This window comes from Somniosus microcephalus, chromosome 3 (genome assembly GCF_052327205.1).
Source record: "Somniosus microcephalus isolate GS21.2 chromosome 3, FLI_Smic_1.0, whole genome shotgun sequence".
NCBI classification, from domain to species: domain Eukaryota; kingdom Metazoa; phylum Chordata; class Chondrichthyes; order Squaliformes; family Somniosidae; genus Somniosus; species Somniosus microcephalus.
The window spans coordinates 353,763,079-353,785,563 of record NC_140989.1 but is presented as its reverse complement, the minus strand read 5'-3'; the positions used below and the strand labels follow the sequence as shown (position 1 = coordinate 353,785,563).

At 47.1% G+C, this 22,485-nt stretch overlaps 1 protein-coding gene across 1 annotated transcript; it reads left to right on the top strand.

The window, feature by feature from the left end:
- The first annotated feature begins 647 nt into the window (after positions 1–647).
- Positions 648–22,485, top strand: lmo4a (LIM domain only 4a). The gene is made up of 5 exons (XM_085983415.1): positions 648–1,231; positions 2,332–2,595; positions 7,706–7,802; positions 8,569–8,724; positions 21,695–22,485. Exons 2-5 carry the CDS (start codon positions 2,357–2,359, stop codon positions 21,701–21,703), a joined length of 501 nt encoding a protein of 166 aa, XP_085839541.1. The 5' UTR covers positions 648–1,231; positions 2,332–2,356; the 3' UTR covers positions 21,704–22,485.

Below are 22,485 nucleotides of genomic sequence, written 5' to 3'. Positions count from 1 at the left end.
CTGGTCAAATGCAAATGATTCGCCAAGTGACATCACTCAGTTTTCATAAATAGCTCAACTGAATGTTCTTTTTAGCTTAATCACTTTTCCAAGTTAACCCAGAAACTAAGCGTCGGTCACTGCAGCAAGTGACCGATTCCGTTTCTAATGCAGCCCAATTCCTTCACTCGTTTAACGCCCTGCTTCGTTTGACAAGTGTTCTCATACTTCGTTCGTCCTCAAACCGGACACGTTTGTGTTTGCTCTCACTGTGAATTCAACAATCTTTTAACACGCAATTCTCACCAAATTAAAGAATATATTCGACCCGGAAAGCTTGTGGTAAAATTTCACTCAGCGTCAGATGTATAAAACCCATCGCACTTAAAATAACGATGTAGTTAGGAAATGCATCGATATTCTGGCTATACATGAAACTCCCACATACAACCTATATATTCGTGTGTACGTGCCGTTTTGCGTTTCCCAAAGGGGGCAATTGGCAGTTTCCCGGTTTGCAGTCACAGAGAACTGCTGCGATCGTGTTTGCTGCTCCGCTTTTCATGGGTTGTTGGGGATTGGATGCTTCTGTTATTCCGCCCGAATTGGACGCCAGTGGTTGGCCGGCTTGCAGGCTGACGTGCGGCTCCAGGGAGGTGTGTTGCTGGATTCGCCGCTGTCACCAACACATGTAGGTGCAGCAGGGAAAGAGATCGGCCGCGTTGAAGCGCTGTGTGTGTGCGAGAGAGACTTGACTCAAAACCGTCGGTTCCCTCCCTCTTCCCCCCCCCCCCCGAAAAAAAAATCCCACCTATTTCCAGCTTCAACTTGGCTCCCGTTGCTTCTTCCTCCCATTTCCCCGACCGATTCACGGAGACTTAACCTGAGAGAGGCGCCTCGGAGAAGCAGCCGATCCGCATGCACAGAAGTTAGCAGCCGGACATATCAAAGGAGGAACTTCGACATTTACCTTTCGCGTCGTCAGTGAACGAGGAGGGAGAGAGCATATAAAGAGCTTTAGTGCTGTTTACAGCCAGCGACCGATTAAAATAACCTTTTAAAATAAGGCCGATCTACGAAGAGCTCGGCGCTGAGTAAAGCTGTTAAGGAGCCTGTGATTGGATTCTTTCAATTGCAATCGAATTCCAGACGCGTCTTTCAAGATCATCGCAAATATCTGATAAGCAGTCGTTTTAAAAACACTCCACACACACACACACACACACAATACCGACCAAGCGGAGAGGCGGAGGTAAGATTACAGTCGCGTGTGTGTTTTTTAAATTCGATTTTTTATATATATAAAATCCCATTTCCCCTCGGGAGAGGAGGGAGGCTTTTTAAAAGGTTTTTTGGGGGGAGGGGGGGGGGCTGCAGATTGGGAAAATGCAGGCTGTCTTGTCCCGAGCTGGCTTTCTCGGCGGTGCCCGATTTCCCCTTCCCCTTGTACGGCTGGGCTGTCTGCTTGGCCGTGGCTTTGCTTTCAGTCTCCCCGAGTCCCGGCCGAGCCCTGCAATTGCAGCTCCCTGTAATTAATTCGCCTAAACGCAGTTAAGTTAAAAGCTTTTTAAAAAAAAAACAGCCCCCCTCTTCCCTCTCTGCACTTCGGAATGAAACTTGATGAGGGCCCAGACTTCGGGTACTGGGGGGAGGGGGGGTGCAAACTCACTTTTGTTTTTCGGGGCTTGCGATTTCATTTCTTTAAAAAAAAAATCAATTAGCCTGGGCATTTGAAGAGCAGCACTAATTTGGGGCGGGGGGGGGTGGGTAACTGAGATGTTTTGGCTCCGTATCGTTTAGGATCTTGCAATTTACCCTCTTCCCTAGTATCTCTGCAACTCTGCGTGAATGCTGGCGTGTATTTAAAATATATTATAATATATATAAAATAAGGGAAACCTGAAACGATTGAACATCAGGCACATGTGCAGGGCAGCTAAACGCCCCCCCTCTCCTCTCCTCCTCCTCCTCTTCCCCTCTGGCTGCATGGAGAGGCGCATTCATCTTGAAATGACACCAAAGAAGCCACAGCAACGTTTAGATTACTGATCAAGGACAGATTAGACCAGACTAAACACGGGCTTTGCGTAACAGGTTAACAAGGCTCTTAATTAGGGTTTTTTTTGCTTGCCTATGAAGCGACTGCTCGGGCTGGGCCTGATCTGTGATTTCCTTCTCCTTCCCCCGTCAGCAAGAAATAATCTACCCAACATAATCGTGTATTTTGTGCCTTTTCATTTCCAACCACCTATTTTTTTCCCCCTCCTCCTGTTTTTTTTTGTGTTCCACCCCCCCCCCCCTCTCTCTCTCTCTCTTCCGTCTCTCTCCCCTCCCTCCTTCCACCGAATGTAGAATCGAGGGGGTGTAAGTAACAAAAATGGTGAACAACGGGAACTCGCAGACGACCACAGCCGGCGTGAACCGCGCGGGCTTGGCTTGGAAAACGTGCGCCGGCTGCGGGGGCAAGATCGCCGACCGCTTCCTGCTCTACGCCATGGACAGCTACTGGCACAGCCGCTGCCTTAAGTGCTCCTGCTGCCAGGCTCAGCTCGGGGAGATCGGCACCTCCTGCTACACCAAGAGCGGCATGATCCTGTGCAGGAACGATTACATCAGGTAAATAACCCATCTCTCTCTCTCTCTCCCCCCCACATCATCATCCAATTCCTTCCAACTTTAAACAGCTTCAGGGTGGTGGGGGGAAGCATTTAGCAAATTTTCCCAAGTACGCTGAATCTTATTGACAATCCCACTTTTTTTTCCGGCTAAAAGACAAATTCTGTTCAACGTTATTTTTTTTCTGATTTGAACGAACCACAAGCCCCCTTTCCTTTCCAGCCTGAGGACTGTGTTGGTGCCGGGGTGCCCTCTCCTCTCGAACTGATCGGTACCGCTAGCTTGCCTTGGTTTTCTAAATGTTATATCTACTTTGAAAAAAAAGTTGCGATTTAAAATTCATTCCATCAAGTCCTATGTAGAATCTTATTAAAACGAGTCAATCAATCTCTTTGCTGTCTCTTCCCCCCCCCCCCCCTCCCCGTCTACTGGAATAATAATTGATTGGAAACTGTATCAGATATCAGAAAGGTAAACAGTAACGCTGCCTGGGTCCAAATTGTCTCATTTCAAATGTGATGTTGAATTTGAATCTTAAAAAATATTATTCTAGCACATGATTTGATTTCTGCTGTGAGCTTTACAGTAGTGTAAAGGAATCAGTTTGGTTTTTGAGGTGTAACTTTGCAAGTCTAAGCTAACAAGTCCCGGCTCCCAACATTATAATGCACATTCCTCTCTTAGTGTAACTCGACCTGAAAGGTCAAGGAAATTAAATGAGGTTAAGAATCCCATAAGGAAGGTGCTTGCATTTTAAATTTAAAATATGCATGGGTTAGATGTGAAGGAGGATAAGGGTGGGGAGATTCCAGACAAGCTGATGACTTTCCATGAACGTTTACTTCACCGAGGGGGGAGGCGGGGGGGCCTCATTAAATAGAAAATGATGGCTGGGGAAGAGTTTGGGTCTTGTACAGTACGCTGTAACCTTCTTCCTGCCACGTGACTCCCTCCAATCATCTAAATGGAAGGGAGTACAGAGGGATCACGTCAAAACTTTTTAAGGGATTAAACATTTCATTTCTGTAAGTGTTTGGTTTTTTTGGCGGGGGAGGAGAAGAGAAAGATTAAGTTTAAAAAAAAAATAATAATAATAATGTTGAACAAGTTCTCGCAGCTGAATTAGAAGCTCCAGCTCTTGGAAAAAACACAGGACGGATTGCATTCAACTTCTGTCAGCTCAGGTCGCTGCTGTGGATTTTAGTAGCAAGAAGCTTGTCAGACACCTAATCAAACAGCCCGAAGCTGCGTCAAGTAAAAGCTCAATAGGGAAATGATTGAAGTGCCTTTCGATGGGATTGTTTTTTTTAAAAATTAAATATTAAAAAAACTGCTCTTTCCCAATGCAGGTTTCTCGCCTAAATAATGTACCTACTCGGCGATACTTTGTAATGGATCCCGGACTAATTAAGAGTCAGTCAGGACCTACACCTTTTTTGGGGGGTGGGGGCTTCTAGTAAGCACCGGGTTCGTGGGAGAGAAGCAGCCAGCTCGACCCTGGAGCTTCAGATCCCCCAGATAAGCGAGCTGGATGTGAACCGGCACAATTAAAAGCTTTCATTAGTACCAGCTCACCCCCCTGCCCCCTCACACACACACCCCTTTTTTATTTTATTTTTCCAAAAAAAATCTAATGAGATATTAGAGAGACTCGGTTTGAGAGCAGGTCAGCAGAAGAGACTGGCGTGTCCAAAATGAATAGAGCCGCCAGCTACCAGCCAACAAACAAAACATTTAATTAAGAAAATTGGCTTTTGAGAGTGGGATTATTACCAGCTCGGGTGGCGCTTGTCCTCTCTCTCTCTCTCTCTCTCTCTCTGTCTGTCTCTGCTTTAATTCCCAGGCACGGAAATTAAATGAAAGCTCTCTCTCTCATTCTGGACGTGCTAGGTAAACCTAATAGTTCGTTACTTAATATCACTTTGAAGTCAGCACAATGACAGCAGACGAGCCCAAGAACTATTAGCGAGCAGAGAGAGAGAAAAAAAACCTAGTATTTCAAAAATTAATTAAATCGCATGCAATTTAGGGGGACGTTTATCTTGATTTGTCATAACAGAATTAATTCAAGGTCTTTAATTCACTTGGGGGCATATCTGTTACTCTGAATTAACCAGGCACAATTTTGGCTGTTTCCAACCCCCCACCCCCACCACCACGTCTTTATTTTTCTTCAGTTTTTTTGCCCCCCCTTCCTCTGGTTCTCTTTTTGCAATTATGCAAAAGCGCCACTTTATGTATCAATATATTCCGCTGCTATTAAAACGCTTGAAGAGTTCCATCTCATTTGGGGCTCCGGCTTGATGTTGTGATTGATCGAGTTGCCGAATTGTTGAAATATTAACGACCTCTTCGACTCGGAGTCTTAAAAGAAAATTGAAACCAATTTTCTGTCGTCACAGTCTGAGGGAAAAATTAAACCCCCTCTGCTTTAATTAGTCGGCGCTGGGGGTAGCTCTCCCCCTGCCAAGAGTTTTAAACAGAAGTGGGATCATTAAAGTCCCAAGTCAGACTGATAGAGACTTAATTGAGCACCTCAGGTCCTTGAAGCTCCATCAAAGAGCAGTAAATGAACTTGAGGAATCCCCTGTTTTGGGCTATTTACATTCGAGTCACGCAGCGCTCAAAGTGAAAAGTTTAGGATAGTGTTACACATTTGGCCATGAACAGTCTTCCCAAGCTCACCCGCTTCCCATCTGTCGATCTACAGCGTTACTGCTAATTACCTCAAACCAGCAACACTCCTCCCAAATTCAGAGGGCAATTTTGGACCGAAAGTGGTCTCTGGATTTTGGGGGGGGAAATAATGAATGTATGTGATACATCTGGTTATTTTAAATACATGGAAAACCTTGATTAGTTAGCTGGAGCTAACTCCATATAATCTCTCCCTCGATCAGTTCTCTTTAAAATGGTTCCATTTTAAATGCTTGGGCCTTTTAATGGAATTTCACGTTAATCTCTTTTGTAAAATCATATTCAAGGACAGTCTTTTTTTATCCCACTCTGGTTTTTGTCTCCGTAACCAAATTGCATTGTTGTTTCCACCGTTTGCCCTAATGAGGGTTTGGAGAATATTAGGTGCTTTTTAAAGGTATTGAACACTGTAGCCCTTGACACCAAATCCACCGTGTCTCGTGTGTGTGTGTATATATAATAAAGCTTCAGGCAGACAACACGGAAAGAACACAAACAGCCCCTAGCCCTGCCCTGTTTTTTTAGATACCCTGGCATGCAATTGTTAACTTTGTTGTTTCCCCCCTTCCATCCATTCCCATGGGCTGACTCCAATAAATTAGAGGTTTGTTGGGTCACGGTACAAACTGTACCCGGTGACCCTGCTGTTTATTCCTGCGAGGTTTACTCAGAAGCCATTCTCTCCAAACATGCCTTAAAATTCGCCACTAACAAAATAACCTGTTTTTGTTGTTATTGTCGTCGGGGGAACAAAACACACACAAAAAGTCCAGCACTGGGTATTTTGAGGAGTTAATAGTTGTTACTGAGTGAAGTTTCCTTTTTGAAGCCTCGGCCATTATAATTCAGCAACTAACGTGTCGCTGTGTCGTGTATCTAAACTAATTAGTTTTGAAATGGAGTTTTGATTGAAGTCTTGCAATCGATGCCGGTGCAAAATTTGTTTCTCGGGCTCCCTATTAAAAGCTATCTTAAGCGGGCAGCTTTACTGCACAGTGTGTCGCCTGTCGATACCTGTAATAACAACTTGGAGGCTATTTTCAATAAAGTGGCGACAGCGAATTAGTACATTTGACATGACAAGGCGCCTCTTGCGAGCTCCGAAGCTGGGAGCACACCAATTATGTTTCTCCTCTGTGCAAGAGAATGAATGGCGCATTCAAACCAGATACATCTGGCCAAAAAAAGGGGGGGGGCGTAATTGGAGAATTATTATTTTGAGTTTATTTATTTATTTTGTTGCTCTAACCTCTCCCATGGCTCGCCCACCAGATGCTTTTGGTCTCGTTTCATTACATCCCATCCCAGCTAGAATGTTGCATGGAGCGAGGGTGATGACTAATGGCAGCAGATCCCAGTAAATTACTTTCCTGGTCAAATCGAAATTTCATTCAGGTTGCCACGGACGCCGAAGAGACCCAGATGAAGTCATCTGAATTGAGCGAGACCTTCTATCTTCCGCAGATAACACAACATTTCATTATTGAGCAGAAGCGTCTGGGATAAAAGATGATCGCAGCGAGAGCTGGACTATTGACATTCTGCCCCAGAAATTAACCCTGGTTCATTATCTACCGACCTGAACAGACCCGTCTATAATGGGCCGCTGTTGGCGTTTGGGGGGACGGGAGATAATTTGGGAGAAAACGGTAGTCTCCCGGACTTTGGAAAGGGGAAATAAATAGTTTCAGCTGGGTCGAAGCACTCGGAACAGCCCAGACGTATCGGATGTCTCCTGTCGCAAGCCTGTTCTAGGAATGTTAATTTTTTAGATTGACTAACGAGATTGATGGACTGTACTTGGGGTCGAGGGCAAATATTTCCTATATGTCTCCATGCTGCCCCAGGCAGGCGGCTGAATTATATACCCTGTATCCTTTTTACGGAATTCCTGCTAGGGTTAGAGCTCGCAGCCAGCAGCGTTACTACACACTCCTCGCCGCATTTTAGGGGGGGCCTTTACTTATTTTTTGTTACCAACACCGCTCCTTCCCTAGTAGACTTCACTGCTCCGTACTTGCAACACCTGTCGCCCAACTATCCTGTGTTCCAAGGTAGTCGGTTTAAAGGGACGGTGCCACTTCCTGTTAACTGCTCTTTAAGACTGGAATGGGAGCAACCGGACTTTAAAACGGTGCAAGTAGTTATTTTTGGGCGGGGGGGAGGAGGGAGGAGGGAAGGGTAGTTAAACAAATAATAATTGTACTGTTTTTATAAACTGTACAATTCTATACCTAAAAGTCAGAAAAACGATAATTTATGCAAAGTATTGGGACCCACGGGAACATTTTTTCTCTCTCTCCATTTTCCCAGAGAAACTCTACTTCTGTAAATCAATAACTTTTGGCAATGTTGCCAGCAACCACTGGGTAAGAAGTGTAAAGTGTAACTCTGGTAATACTTTTGTCTTTAGATTGTTTGGGAATAGTGGGGCGTGCAGTGCGTGCGGACAATCTATCCCAGCCAGTGAGTTGGTCATGAGGGCACAAGGCAACGTCTATCATCTCAAGGTAACCACTTCCCTCAGTCCTTTGCACGAATTTCTTAACCGTAGCTATCGGGGCAACTCTCTTATCCCCGCGTCGGTGCTCAACAACCACCACTGTAATCTTTACTGATAGAAAATTACTCCCTCCCGCCCCCTTCCCCTTTATAAAATTACCCCCCCCCCTCCCTTCCCCATTATTATGCATTGAGCTGTTCTACAGTATGTTGGCAGTTAGAAGCGCCTTCACTGAGTTAACCGACGCAATGTGAAGGTTTGATTCATAGAATTATTTACAACACAGAAACAGGCCATTCAGCCCAACTGGTTTCTGCTCCACAGGAGTCTCCTCACACGCGACTTCATCTCTCCCTATCGGCATAAGGTTCTATTCATTTCTCCCTCATGTACTTATCTAGCTTCCCTTTAAATGTATCTATGCTTTTTTCCTCAACTATTCTAACCACTCTCTGGGTAAAGAAGTTTCTCCTGAATTCCTTGTTGAATTTATCAGTGACTGTCTTATGTTTATGGTCCCAAGTTTTTCACTTCCCCCTTCTTCCTTCCCCCCCCCCCCCCCCACCAATAAGTGAAAACATCTTCTCTACGTCTACCCTATCAAACCCCATCATAATTTTAAAGACCTCTATTAGGTCACCCCTCAGCCTTCTCTTTTCTAGAGAAAAGAACCCCAGCCTCAGATTCGGGTTCAGTGCTTAAGATGGACAAGATTACTTTAACGCTAGTGTAAGGGTATCTGAAAATGACACTTTTTTCCCCCCTCCCCGCAGTGCTTTACCTGCGCCACTTGCCGGAATCGTCTTGTCCCTGGAGACCGGTTTCATTATATCAACGGCAGTTTATTCTGTGAACATGACAGACCCACGTCCCTTATCAATGGACATTTGAATCCACTTCAGAGCAATCCTCTACTATCCGACCAGAAGGTAAGCATGGGTCCTTTCCAGCCTCTGCCCCTCATTCTACTCTGTACTTCAAGGGGGCTCCTCTGTCACAGAACTTTAAATTTGCTTTACAGGCGTTGTGTAGAGCAACTCATTAGGTATCTCAGAAATGCAGTCAAACATATTTCATTGATGAATGTTAAAGATTAATATAGTTGTACATAACAGCACTAAATAAAATGAAGGTTGCTACTTTGGTTATAACAGCCAGGTTGTAGAAGTGGCACAAGTGGGGAGCATCCAAGTTGTTTAATGTTGTGCTGTCTGATTTGACTTTTCTGTAATACTGCGATGATGTTCTGCGATACTTCAGTAAGGTCATCCCGCGTGCACCAGCCTGTCTTCACTTGTTTTTTTTGTTGTAGCTGGGCTTTTGATATAAGGACTGGATCTGGGTTGGCACTGGGCGCTGTATGCATTCTCCTCCCCCAGTCAATAAATAAAAACAATCAGTGTTATTGGGAAAGTTAAGAAATCCAAACAGTTTTGCCCTGCTTGTGGGTGGATCTAATTTATGTTTGAACTTGACACAGTAACTGTTTGGTTTAAGTACTTTCAAGCATTTAACACTTTATTGCTCCCTACTTACTCCACTAACAAAAAAATTGTTGGGGTTTTTTTTAATGTTCTATAAGTCCCATTGATCGTGAGAAGGAAGATTCTCTTTGAACGGGGGAGTAGTGATACTTACCTAGTGGATTCGGTCTCTCTTATATTATGACTCCAACACTAGGCTCCAGTTGGAAGAGCTCATTACAGACTCAACAAAACTTAAAAGTGCTGCTTCATGTTGTTCCTTATTGATTGGCATTTCTTTCATGATCTGAATATCTCACCAGGCAGACTAAAAGCAACTGTTCCTTATTAAATATTACAACTGTTTCCTTCATTCCAGAATGGCTGTTTTCCATAATGGAGGGAATATCCTTTAGCAGTCTTGATTTGGAGCAAGAGAAGTGTACTTTATGTACCTCATTCTACAGCAATCCTTTCCCTTGTTTCAGGTTCTGTGACTGCCCCTGACCATTCACCCAGTCTCCCTTGTACCAGTCTGTAGTACTGACCCTTCACCCAGACTCCCCTGTACCAGTCTGTAGTACCGACCCTTCACCCAGTCTTCCTTGTACCAGTCTGTAGTACTGACCCTTCACCCAGACTCTCTTGAACCAGTCTGTAGTACTGACCCTTCACCCAGACTCCCTTGTACCAGTCTGTAGTACTGACCCTTCACCCAGTCCCCCTTGTACAAGTCTGTAGTACTGACCCTTCACCCAGTCTCCCTTGTACCAGTCTGTAGTACTGACCATTCACCCAGTCCCACTTGCACCAGTCTGTAGTACTGACCCTTCACCCAGACTCCCTTGTACCAGTCTGTAGTACTGACCCTTCACCCAGACTCCCTTGTACAAGTCTGTAGTACTGACCCTTCACCCAGTCTCCCTTGTACCAGTCTGTAGTACTGATCCTTCACCCAGACTCCCTTGTACCGGTCTGTAGTACTGACCCTTCACCCAGACTCCCTTGTACCAGCCTGTAGTACTGACCCTTCACCCAGTCCCCCTTGTACCAGTCTGTAGTACTGACCATTCACCCAGTCTCCCATGTACCAGTCTGTAGTACTGACCCTTCACCCAGTCTCCCTTGTACCAGTCTGTAGTACTGACCCTTCACCCAGTCTCCCTTGTCCCAGTCTGTAGTACTGACCATTCACCCAGTCTCCCTTGTACCAGTCTGTAGTACTGACCCTTCACCCAGTCTCCCTTGTACCAGTCTGTAGCACTGACCCTTCACCCAGTCTCCCTTGTACCAGTCTGTAGTACTGACCATTCACCCAGTCTCCCTTGTACCAGTCTGTAGTACTGACCCTTCACCCAGACTCCCTTGTACCAGTCTGTAGTACTGACCATTCACCCAGTCTCCCTTGTACCAGTCTGTAGTACTGACCCTTCACCCAGTCTCCCTTGTACCAGTCTGTAGTACTGACCATTCACCCAGTCTCCCTTGTACCAGTCTGTAGTACTGACCATTCACCCAGACTCCCTTGTACCGGTCTGTAGTACTGACCCTTCACCCAGACTACCTTGTACCAGTCTGTAGTACTGACCATTCACCCAGTCTCCCTTGTACCAGTCTGTAGTACTGACCCTTCACCCAGTCTCCCTTGTACCAGTCTGTAGTACTGACCATTCACCCAGTCTCCCTTGTACCAGTCTGTAGTACTGACCCTTCACCCAGACTCCCTTGTACCAGTCTGTAGTACTGACCATTCACCCAGTCTCCCTTGTACCAGTCTGTAGTACTGACCATTCACCCGGTCTCCCTTGTACCAGTCTGTAGTACTGACCATTCACCCAGACTCCCTTGTACAAATCTGTAGTACTGACCATTCACCCAGACTCCCTTGTACAAATCTGTAGTACTGACCCTTCACCCAGTCTCCCTTGTACAAATCTGTAGTACTGACCATTCACCCAGTCTCCCTTGTACCAGTCTGTAGTACTGACCCTTCACCCAGACTCCCTTGTACCAGTCTGTCGTACTGACCCTTCACCCAGTCCCCCTTGTACCAGTCTGTAGTACTGACCATTCACCCAGTCTCCCTTGTACCAGTCTGTCATACTGACCCTTCACCCAGTCTCCCTTGTACCAGTCTGTAGTACTGAACATTCACCCAGTCTCCCTTGTACCAGTCTGTAGTACTGACCCTTCACCCAGTCTCCCTTGCACCAGTCTGTAGTACTGACCATTCACCCAGTCTCCCTTTTACCAGTCTGTAGTACTGACCCTTCACCCAGTCTCCCTTGTACCAGTCTGTAGTAGTGACCATTCACCCAGTCTCCCTTGTACCAGTCTGTAGTACTGACCCTTCACCCAGTCTCCCTTGTACCAGTCTGTAGTACTGACCATTCAACCAGTCTCCCTTGTACCAGTCTGGAGTACTGACCCTTCACCCAGTCTCCCTTGTACCAGTCTGTAGTACTGACCCTTCACCCAGTCTCCCTTGTACCAGACTGTAGTACTGACCATTCACCCAGTCTCCCTTGTACCAGTCTGTAGTACTGACCATTCACCCAGTCTCCCTTGTACCAGTCTGTAGTACTGACCATTCACCCAGTCTCCCTTGTATCAGTCTGTAGTACTGACCATTCACCCAGACTCCCTTGTATCAGTCTGTAGTACTGACCATTCACCCAGTCTCCCTTGCACCAGTCTGTAGTACTGACCCTTCACCCAGTCTCCCTTGTACCAGTCTGTAGTACTGACCCTTCACCCAGTCTCCCTTGTACCAGACTGTAGTACTGACCATTCACCCAATCCCCCTTGTACCAGTCGGTAGTACTGACCCTTCACCCAGACTCCCTTGTACCAGTCTGTAGTACTGACCATTCACCCAGTCTCCCTTGTACCAGTCTGTAGTACTGACCATTCACCCAGTCTCCCTTGTACCAGTCTGTAGTACTGACCCTTCACCCAGTCCCCCTTGTACCAGTCTGTAGTACTGATCCTTCACCCAGACTCCCTTGTACCAGTCTGTAGTACTGATCCTTCACCCAGTCCCCCTTGTACCAGTCTGTAGTACTGATCCTTCACCCAGACTCCCTTGTACCAGTCTGTAGTACTGACCCTTCACCCAGTCCCCCTTGTACCAGTCTGTAGTACTGATCCTTCACCCAGACTCCCTTGTACCAGTCTGTCGTACTGACCATTCACCCAGTCTCCCTTGTACCAGTCTGTAGCACTGACCCTTCACCCAGTCTCCCTTGTACCAGTCTGTAGTACTGATCCTTCACCCAGACTCCCTTGTACCAGTCTGTCGTACTGACCATTCACCCAGTCTCCCTTGTACCAGTCTGTCGTACTGACCCTTCACCCAGTCTCCCTTGTACCAGTCTGTAGTACTGAACATTCACCCAGTCTCCCTTGTACCAGTCTGTAGTACTGACCCTTCACCCAGTCCCCCTTGTACCAGTCTGTAGTACTGATCCTTCACCCAGTCCCCCTTGTACCAGTCTGTAGTACTGACCATTCACCCAGTCTCCCTTGTACCAGTCTGTCGTACTGACCCTTCACCCAGTCTCCCTTGTACCAGTCTGTAGTACTGAACATTCACCCAGTCTCCCTTGTACCAGTCTGTAGTACTGACCCTTCACCCAGTCTCCCTTGCACCAGTCTGTAGTACTGACCATTCACCCAGTCTCCCTTTTACCAGTCTGTAGTACTGACCCTTCACCCAGTCTCCCTTGTACCAGTCTGTAGTACTGACCATTCACCCAGTCTCCCTTGTACCAGTCTGTAGTACTGACCATTCACCCAGTCTCCCTTGTACCAGTCTGTAGTACTGACCCTTCACCCAGTCTCCCTTGTACCAGACTGTAGTACTGACCATTCACCCAGTCTCCCTTGTACCAGTCTGTAGTACTGACCATTCACCCAGTCTCCCTTGTACCAGTCTTTAGTACTGACCCTTCACCCAGTCTCCCTTGTACCAGTCTGTAGTACTGACCCTTCACCCAGTCTCCCTTGTACCAGTCTGTAGTACTGACCCTTCACCCAGTCCCCCTTGTACCAGTCTGTAGTACTGACCCTTCACCCAGTCTCCCTTCTACCAGTCTGTAGTACTGACCATTCACCCAGTCTCCCGTGTACCATTCTGTAGTACTGACCCTTCACCCAGACTCCCTTGTGCCAGTCTGTAGTACTGACCCTTCACCCAGTCCCCCTTGTACCAGTCTGTAGTACTGACCATTCACCCAGTCTCCCTTGTACCAGTCTGTAGTACTGACCATTCACCCAGTCTCCCTTGTGCCAGTCTGTAGTACTGACCCTTCACCCAGTCTCCCTTGTACCAGTCTGTAGTACTGACCATTCACCCAGTCTCCCTTGTACCAGTCTGTAGTACTGACCATTCACCCAGTCTCCCTTGTACCAGTCTGTAGTATTGACCATTCACCCAGTCTCCCTTGTACCAGTCTGTAGTACTGAACATTCACCCAGTCTCCCTTGTACCAGTCTGTAGTACTGACCATTCACCCAGTCTCCCTTGTACCAGTCTGTAGTACTGACCATTCACCCAGACTCCCTTGTACCAGTCTGTAGTACTGACCATTCACCCAGACTCCCTTGTACCAGTCTGTAGTACTGACCATTCACCTAGACTCCCTTGTACCAGTCTGTAGTACTGACCATTCACCCAGTCTCCCTTGTACCAGTCTGTAGTACTGACCATTCACCGAGACTCCCTTGTACCAGTCTGTAGTACTGACCCTTCACCCAGTCTCTCTTGCAGCAGTCTGTAGTACTGACCCCTCACCCAGTCTCCCTTGTACCAGTCTGTAGTACTGACCCTTCACCCAGTCTCCCTTGTACCAGTCTGTAGTACTGACCCTTCACCCAGTCTCCCTTGTACCAGTCTGTAGTACTGACCATTCACCCAGTCTCCCTTGTACCAGTCTGTAGTACTGACCATTCACCCAGTCCCCCTTGTACCAGTCTGTAGTACTGACCCTTCACCCAGTCTCCCTTGTACCAGTCTGTAGTACTGACCAGTCACCCAGTCTCCCTTGTACCAGTCTGTAGTACTGACCATTCACCCAGTCTCCCTTGTACTAGTCTGTAGTACTGACCCTTCACCCAGTCTCCCTTGCACCAGCCTGCAGTACTGACCCTTCACCCAGTCTCCCTTGTACCAGTCTGTAGTACTGACCATTCACTCAGTCTCCCTTGTACCAGTCTGTAGTGCTGACCCTTCACCCAGACTCCCTTGTACCAGTCTGTAGTACTGACCCTTCACCCAGTCTCCCTTGTACCAGTCTGTAGTACTGACCCTTCACCCAGACTCCCTTGTACCAGTCTGTAGTACTGACCATTCACTCAGTCTCCCTTGTACCAGTCTGTAGTACTGACCTTTCACCCAGTCTCCCTTGTACCAGTCTGTAGTGCTGACCCTTCACCCAGACTCCCTTGTACCAGTCTGTAGTACTGACCCTTCACCCAGTCTCCCTTGTACCAGTCTGTAGTACTGACCCTTCACCCAGACTCCCTTGTACCAGTCTGTAGTACTGACCCTTCACCCAGTCTCCCTTGTACCAGTCTGTAGTACTGACCATTCACCCAGTCCCACTTGTGCCAGTCTGTAGTACTGACCCTTCACCCAGACTCCCTTGTACCAGTCTGTAGTACTGACCCTTCACCCAGTCCCCCTTGTACCAGTCTGTAGTACTGACCCTTCACCCAGTCCCCCTTGTACCAGTCTGTAGTACTGACCCTTCACCCAGTCTCCCTTGTACCAGTCTTTAGTACTGACCCTTCACCCTGTCTCCCTTGTACCAGTCTGTAGTACTGACCCTTCACCCAGTCTCCCTTGTACCAGTCTGTAGTACTGACCCTTCACCCAGTCCCCCTTGTACCAGTCTGTAGTACTGACCCTTCACCCAGTCTCCCTTCTACCAGTCTGTAGTACTGACCATTCACCCAGTCTCCCTTGTACCAGTCTGTGGTACTGACCCTTCACCCAGTCTCCCTTGTACCAGTCTGTAGTACTGACCCTTCACCCAGAATCCCTTGTACCAGTCTGTAGTACTGACCCTTCAGCCAGACTCCCTTGTACCAGTCTGTAGTACTGTCCCTTCACCCAGTCTGCCTTGTACCACTCTGTACGACTGACCATTCACCCAGTCTCCCTTGTACCAGTCTGTAGTACTGACCCTTCACCCAGTCTCCCTTGCACCAGTCTGTAGTACTGACCCATCACCCAGACTCCCTTGTACCAGTCTGTAGTACTGACCCATCACACAGTCTCCCTTGTACCAGTCTTTAGTACTGACCCTTCGCCCAGTCTCCCTTGTACCAGTCTGTAGTACTGACCATTCGCCCAGTCTCCCTTGTACCAGTCTGTAGTACTGACCCTTCACCCAGACTCCCTTGTACCAGTCTGTAGTACTGACCATTCACCCAGACTCCCTTGTACCAGTCTGTAGTACTGACCATTCACCCAGACTCCCTTGTACCAGTCTATAGTACTGACCATTCACCCAGACTCCCTTGTACCAGTCTGTAGTACTGACCCTTCACCCAGTCTCCCTTGTACCAGTCTGTAGTACTGACCCTTCACCCAGTCTCCCTTGTACCAGTCTGTAGTACTGACCATTCACCCGGTCTCCCTTGTACCAGTCTATCGTACTGACCCTTCACCCAGTCTCCCTTGTACCAGTCTGTAGTACTGACCCTTCACCCAGTCCCCCTTGTACCAGTCTGTAGTACTGACCATTCACCCAGAATCCCTTGTACCAGTCTGTAGTACTGACCCTTCACCCAGTCTCCCTTGTACCAGTCTGTAGTACTGACCCTTCACCCAGTCTCCCTTGTACCAGTCTGTAGTACTGACCATTCACCCGGTCTCCCTTGTACCAGTCTATCGTACTGACCCTTCACCCAGTCTCCCTTGTACCAGTCTGTAGTACTGACCCTTCACCCAGTCCCCCTTGTACCAGTCTGTAGTACTGACCATTCACCCAGAATCCCTTGTACCAGTCTGTAGTACTGACCCTTCACCCAGTCTCCCTTGTACCAGTCTGTAGTACTGACCCTTCACCCAGTCTCCCTTGTACCAGTCTGTAGTACTGACCATTCACCCAGTCCCACTTGTATCAGTCTGTAGTACTGACCATTCACCCAGACTCCCTTGTACCAGTTTGTAGTACTGACCATTCACCCAGTCTCCCTTGTACCAGTCTGTAGTACTGACCCTTCACGCAGAATCCCTTGTACCAGTCTGTAGTACTGACCATTCACCCAGACTCCCTTGTACCAGTCTGTAGTACTGACCATTCACCCAGTCTCCCTTGTACCAGTCTGTAGTACTGACCATTCGCACAGACTCCCTTGTACCAGTCTGTAGTACTGACCATTCACCCAGTCTCCCTTGTACCAGTCTGTAGTACTGACCATTCACACAGACTCCCTTGTACCAGTCTGTAGTACTGACCATTCACCCAGTCTCCCTTGTACCAATCTGTAGTACTGACCATTCACCCAGTCTCCCTTGTACCAGTCTGTAGTACTGACCCTTCACCCAGACTCCCTTGTACCAGTCTGTAGTACTGACCATTCACCCAGACTCCCTTGTACCAGTCTGTAGTACTGACCATTCACCCAGTCTCCCTTGTACCAGTCTGTAGTACTGAGCATTCACCCAGACTCCCTTGTACCAATCTGTAGTACTGACCATTCACACAGTCTCCCTTGTACCAGTCTGTAGTACTGACCCTTCACCCAGAATCCCTTGTACCAGTCTGTAGTACTGAGCATTCACCCAGACTCCCTTGTACCAATCTGTAGTACTGACCATTCACACAGTCTCCCTTGTACCAGTCTGTAGTACTGACCCTTCACCCAGAATCCCTTGTACCAGTCTGTAGTACTGACCATTCACCCAGACTCCCTTGTACCAGTCTGTAGTACTGACCATTCACCCAGTCTCCCTTGTACCAGTCTGTAGTACTGAGCATTCACCCAGACTCCCTTGTACCAATCTGTAGTACTGACCATTCACACAGTCTCCCTTGTACCAGTCTGTAGTACTGACCATTCACCCAGACTCCCTTGTACCAGTCTGTAGTACTGACCATTCACACAGACTCCCTTGTACCAGTCTGTAGTACTGACCATTCACCCAGACTCCCTTGTACCAATCTGTAGTACTGACCATTCACCCAGTCTCCCTTGTACCAATCTGTAGTACTGACCATTCACAGAGACTCCCTTGTACCAATCTGTAGTACTGACCATTCACACAGACTCCCTTGTACCAGTCTGTAGTACTGACCATTCACCCAGACTCCCTTGTACCAGTCTGTAGTACTGACCATTCACCCAGACTCCCTTGTACCAATCTGTAGTACTGACCATTCACCCAGACTCCCTTGTACCAATCTGTAGTACTGACCATTCACCCAGTCTCCCTTGTACCAATCTGTAGTACTGACCATTCACAGAGACTCCCTTGTACCAATCTGTAGTGCTGACCATTCACACAGACTCCCTTGTACCAGTCTGTAGTATTGACCCTTCACCCAGAATCCCTTGTACCAGTCTGTAGTATTGACCCTTCACACAGACTCCCTTGTACCAGTCTGTAGTACTGACCATTCACCCAGAATCCCTTGTACCAGTCTGTAGTATTGACCCTTCACACAGACTCCCTTGTACCAGTCTGTAGTACTGACCATTCACCCAGACTCCCTTGTACCAGTCTGTAGTACTGACCATTCACCCAGACTCCCTTGTACCAGTCTGTAGTACTGACCATTCACCCAGATTCCCTTGTACCAGTCTGTAGTACTGACCCTTCACCCAGTATCCTTTTTAAACCATCTTCAGCACTGCCCAATGACCCAGCCCCTAAATTAGTCTCTGGCTCTCTCATTCCAGTCTACATGTAAAGGAGGTTGAGCAGAGACTGTGCAAGAAATCAAGGCTTTTATGATTTCATTTGCAAATTGGCTCAGATGCTGTATTAAGCAACAAAAAAAAACCTGTTGGACAAGATTATATTTTCCCAGAACGTTACATGCCCACCACATCAACTTTCATCAACCTAGACTTGTTTGCGGAGATCCTGGGCAAAGTCTTTGGTCTGAGCATCTGTTCCAGGCAGGTTAAGGAGGAAGTATAATGGTTTAAACCCAATCTAACTCGTATTGTGGGTGATGAGTGTGCCGGTCAATTAGTGACACTAGGTCCATAAAGATAGGGCAGCGTAATAGTTACTGTGGCTCCAGTAGTTGCTCCATCTCCAGATTTAGGCACATTCCCAAATGCCCGTCCCCCTCCGTAACTGAGTAGCTATGTGGGTATGTGTATACTTAAACACGAGGTATAATGGAACACTTTAGTGTATATGGGAAACTCTAAATCCTGGCCTATTGACAAGAGCATGGGATGAAGATTTTTTTTGTTCTGTTGCATGCTCGGGAAGGAAAGCAAACAGCCGAAGGCTGCGTGTGGTGAGATCCGTTCCCTCCATTGTAAAGCACCAAATGGAAATGGTTAAACTGTTTCACTCCGGAGAATGTGCTTCTCTTTCACGCTGTGCATTCTACATAAATACATGCCCTGGGAATCGGAGAGGGGCCGGAGCTAGGCACAAAGTTATTGCTTGACCAACTCAGGATAGGAGCGCTGCTCTTGTAGCAGATTGAGGTTTTGGGACCTGTTTGGGATCTGGTGCAGCCTGGACTAGATCTGTTTGGGATATGGTGCAGCCTGGACAGGATCTCTTTGGGATCTGGTGCGGCCCTGGCCTGGACTGAATCTCTTTGGGATCTGGTGTGGCCCTGGCCCGGACTGGATCTCTCTGGGATCTGGTCTGGCCCTGGCCTGGCCTGAATCTCTTTGGGATCTGGTGTGGCCCCAACTGGATCTCTTTGGATCTGGTGCGGCCTGGACGGGGTCTCTTTGGGATCTGGTGCGGCCCTGGCCCGGACGGGATCTGGTGCGGCCCTGGCCCGGACGGGATCTGGTGCGGCCCTGGCCCGGACGGGATCTGGTGCGGCCCTGGCCCGGACGGGATCTGGTGCGGCCCTGGCCCGGACGGGATCTGGTGCGGCCCTGGCCCGGACGGGATCTGGTGCGGCCCTGGCCTAGACTGGATGTTTGGGATCTGGTGCGACCCGGATTGGATCTGTTTGGGACCTGCTGCGGCCCTGGTTCCGGCCTGGATCAGTTTGAGATCTGGTGCGGCCCTGGCCCGGCCTGGATCCGTTTGGGATCTGGTGCGGCCCGGCCTGGATCTGTTTGGGATCTGGTGCGGCCCTGGCCTGGATGGGATCCGTTTGGGATCTGGTGTGGCCCTGGACTGGATCTGTTTGGGATCTGGTGCGGCCCTGGCCTGGATCTGTTTGGATCCGGTGCAATCCGGCTTTCTGCGCTGCCATCTGTCTTTCAAATGGCCCCGTCTTGTCTGCAGATGTTTGGAAGTGTAGTGTGCACGTGTTGTGGAAGTGGCCAGAGGGATTCAGCACAGTGCAGGAAGGGTTAACCGTGTGGAATTTTAACAAGTGTTAAACAGATGGGCTTTTTCTTCTGAGCAGCAGCGTAACATCAACAATTCTGCGCCAAATGCAGCCTCGCCTTTTAAAGGCACTTTTCCCCCAATGCCCAGTTTTAACCTTTTATGCTATGGGGAGTTTAAGGAAAATAGCAGTTACCCCCAGTGGACTGTTAAACAGCCCCCCCTCCCCCAAACCTCTTTGCTAATGAACAGGACACTGCTTGTTCTAGTAGACAAAGTATTGCCAAGGACAGAAACGGCGCCTGATAAGTTCATTTAAAAAAAAATGCGAAACATTTCCATTAAAATGGCATAATTGGTGTTGTCTCTGTCGATAGTGGCCGACATTTGATGTTCATTTATTAAATAGGCGCTAGGCTGCTCCCTAATCTCTTTGTTCAAGACAGACAAATTACCTTTCTCACACTGTGGTCAAACTCAGGGGAATTAAAGCTCAATGCCTCAGCTAGTTTAATTAGCCTGCGAGTGGGGGGTTGCAAATTACTAATGCACCTCAGGCTTTTAGTGGCTTGATGAAAGGGTAAAAAAAAGAGAAATGCACTAAACTGTTAAAAGTTTTTAAGTGGTGAGAAGTCAAGAAAGTTGTACTCGTTTTTTAAAAATTAATTGAATTGTGTATTTACTTAACTCATTGGTCGCTGTATTGTATGGAAAGCAAGTATTTCTCTAACCATTACAATATTTCACTCCTCAAAAAAAACTTTGTGGGGAGAAACCTTTTTGCTGAATGGTGCAATATGGTTACAATATTTGCGTCTTTTATCTATTCCCCATTGTAAATGATTGCAGGCTGTGGTTTCAGTGATGGTGCAGTGTTTTAAATCCAGTCTGTATCTAGTCCCTTTCTGTTTACTCGGGAAATCAAAGCAAGGTTTCTATTTGGTAGTTATCTTTATCCAACATTTTAAAAAAAATTCAAAACCCATCCATTTTATTTGGCATAGATCAGCTGATTTCAAATGGAACGATTTAAGTAATGTAAAATCTAAATACATTTAGTCAGAAGCTGACAGCTGCCCTGAATAAATGTTATGAGCCTGAATGTTATGTTTTGGCTGCAACTCCAAAAAATGTAGTTGAAAGCTGGATTAATGTAATGGAGATGTTTACTAGCTCATCTCTGCAGTACTGTTCTGAGTGAAATCAGTCATTCTAGTTGAAGTAAGAGAGCTCCGATGAAAGTAAAATAAAATAAACACTGAAACTGAAAGCAGAAAATGCTAGATGCACACAACATCTGAAGGGACATAGGAAAGACAGGGTGTATAGAATCATAGAATAGTACAGCACAGAAGGAGGCCATTTGGCCCATCGAGTCTGCACCGGCTCTTTCGAAGAGCAATCCAGTTAGTCCCACTCCCCTGCTCTTTCCCCATATCCCGGCAATTTTTTCTCCTTCAAGTATTTATCCAATTCCTTTTTGAAGGCTACTATTGGATCTGTGTCCACCACCAGATCAGGCCAGTGCATTCCAAATCCTAACCACTCGTTGTGTGGAAAAAGTTTTTTGCTCATGTCGCCTCTGGTTCTTTTGCCAATCACCTTAAATCTGTGCCCCCCTCGTTATTGACCCTACAGCCATTGGGGACCATTTCTATTTATTTACTCTTATCTAAACCCTTCTTGATTTTTGAGCATCTCTATCAAATCTCCTCTTCGCCTTCTCTGCTTCAAGGAGAACAACCCCAGCTTCTCTAGTCTGTCCACATAACAGTAATCCCTCATCCCTGGAACCGGTGTAAACTTTCATATTTCCGGTGTAACCTTTCATCCAAATACTTCTTGAGTAGAACTGGGTAGGTGGGGGGAAGGGGGGTGGTGGTTGATTATGATCCACTTCTCCTCTTTCCTTGGCTTGACCGATCTCCATTTCTTTCGCAGGTTTGCTGAGATGGTTTAAAGCAGTGCAGAAAGCGTGCCTTCATCTTTTCGATCTGGCTCATCGCAGGTGGACCCCACTTTGTTCCAGTAGACAGTCATGTTTTTTGGCTGGTTTCAACGCCAGGTACACGACGACATTGCACACTTATATACCCTCGCTAGTTTGCTCTCACCAAGCTGTTCTTGCATTAAAAGTGACTTGAGGACACCAGAATAAGGACTCCGCGAACCCGAGCTAATGAGACTGTTCAGAAGGGGGGTGGGGGGGGACGGACCAAAAAAAAAAAAATGGCCCATCGGAGGGCATCTGGAATAATGACAAATTAAACAAATTACTGGAGGTTTTGAAAAGTGCTTTGTACCTACATTAATAATTAGCAGGGCACTGGCCTCGGGTTCCCCCACCCCCCCCTCCCCCACCGTATTCTATTTTTCTTTACAACATCCTTGCAAAAAAAAATGTGTTGGCTCTTTGTATTTCTAAGTGTTGTAAGGACAATGTGTTTATTGCTATTATTAATAATAAAAGAGGCGGCAATGGGAGAAAAATCCAGTGATTTTTGTGGTAGTTCTCTATCATAAACACTTTTAGTGGTTCTCTGTACAATAACATGTATGTATGCATGTATGTGATTTGTCAAATGTTGCTTCTCCCCCAGCAGAAACATCCCAGCTTTCTAGTATCTAATGTAGGACTTTAAGAATGGAAATTTTATTTGTGATATTTTCAAAAAAAAAACATTTGCTCTAGTATGGTGTATTTAAATAATAAAAAGCTTGAAATGGGGAAA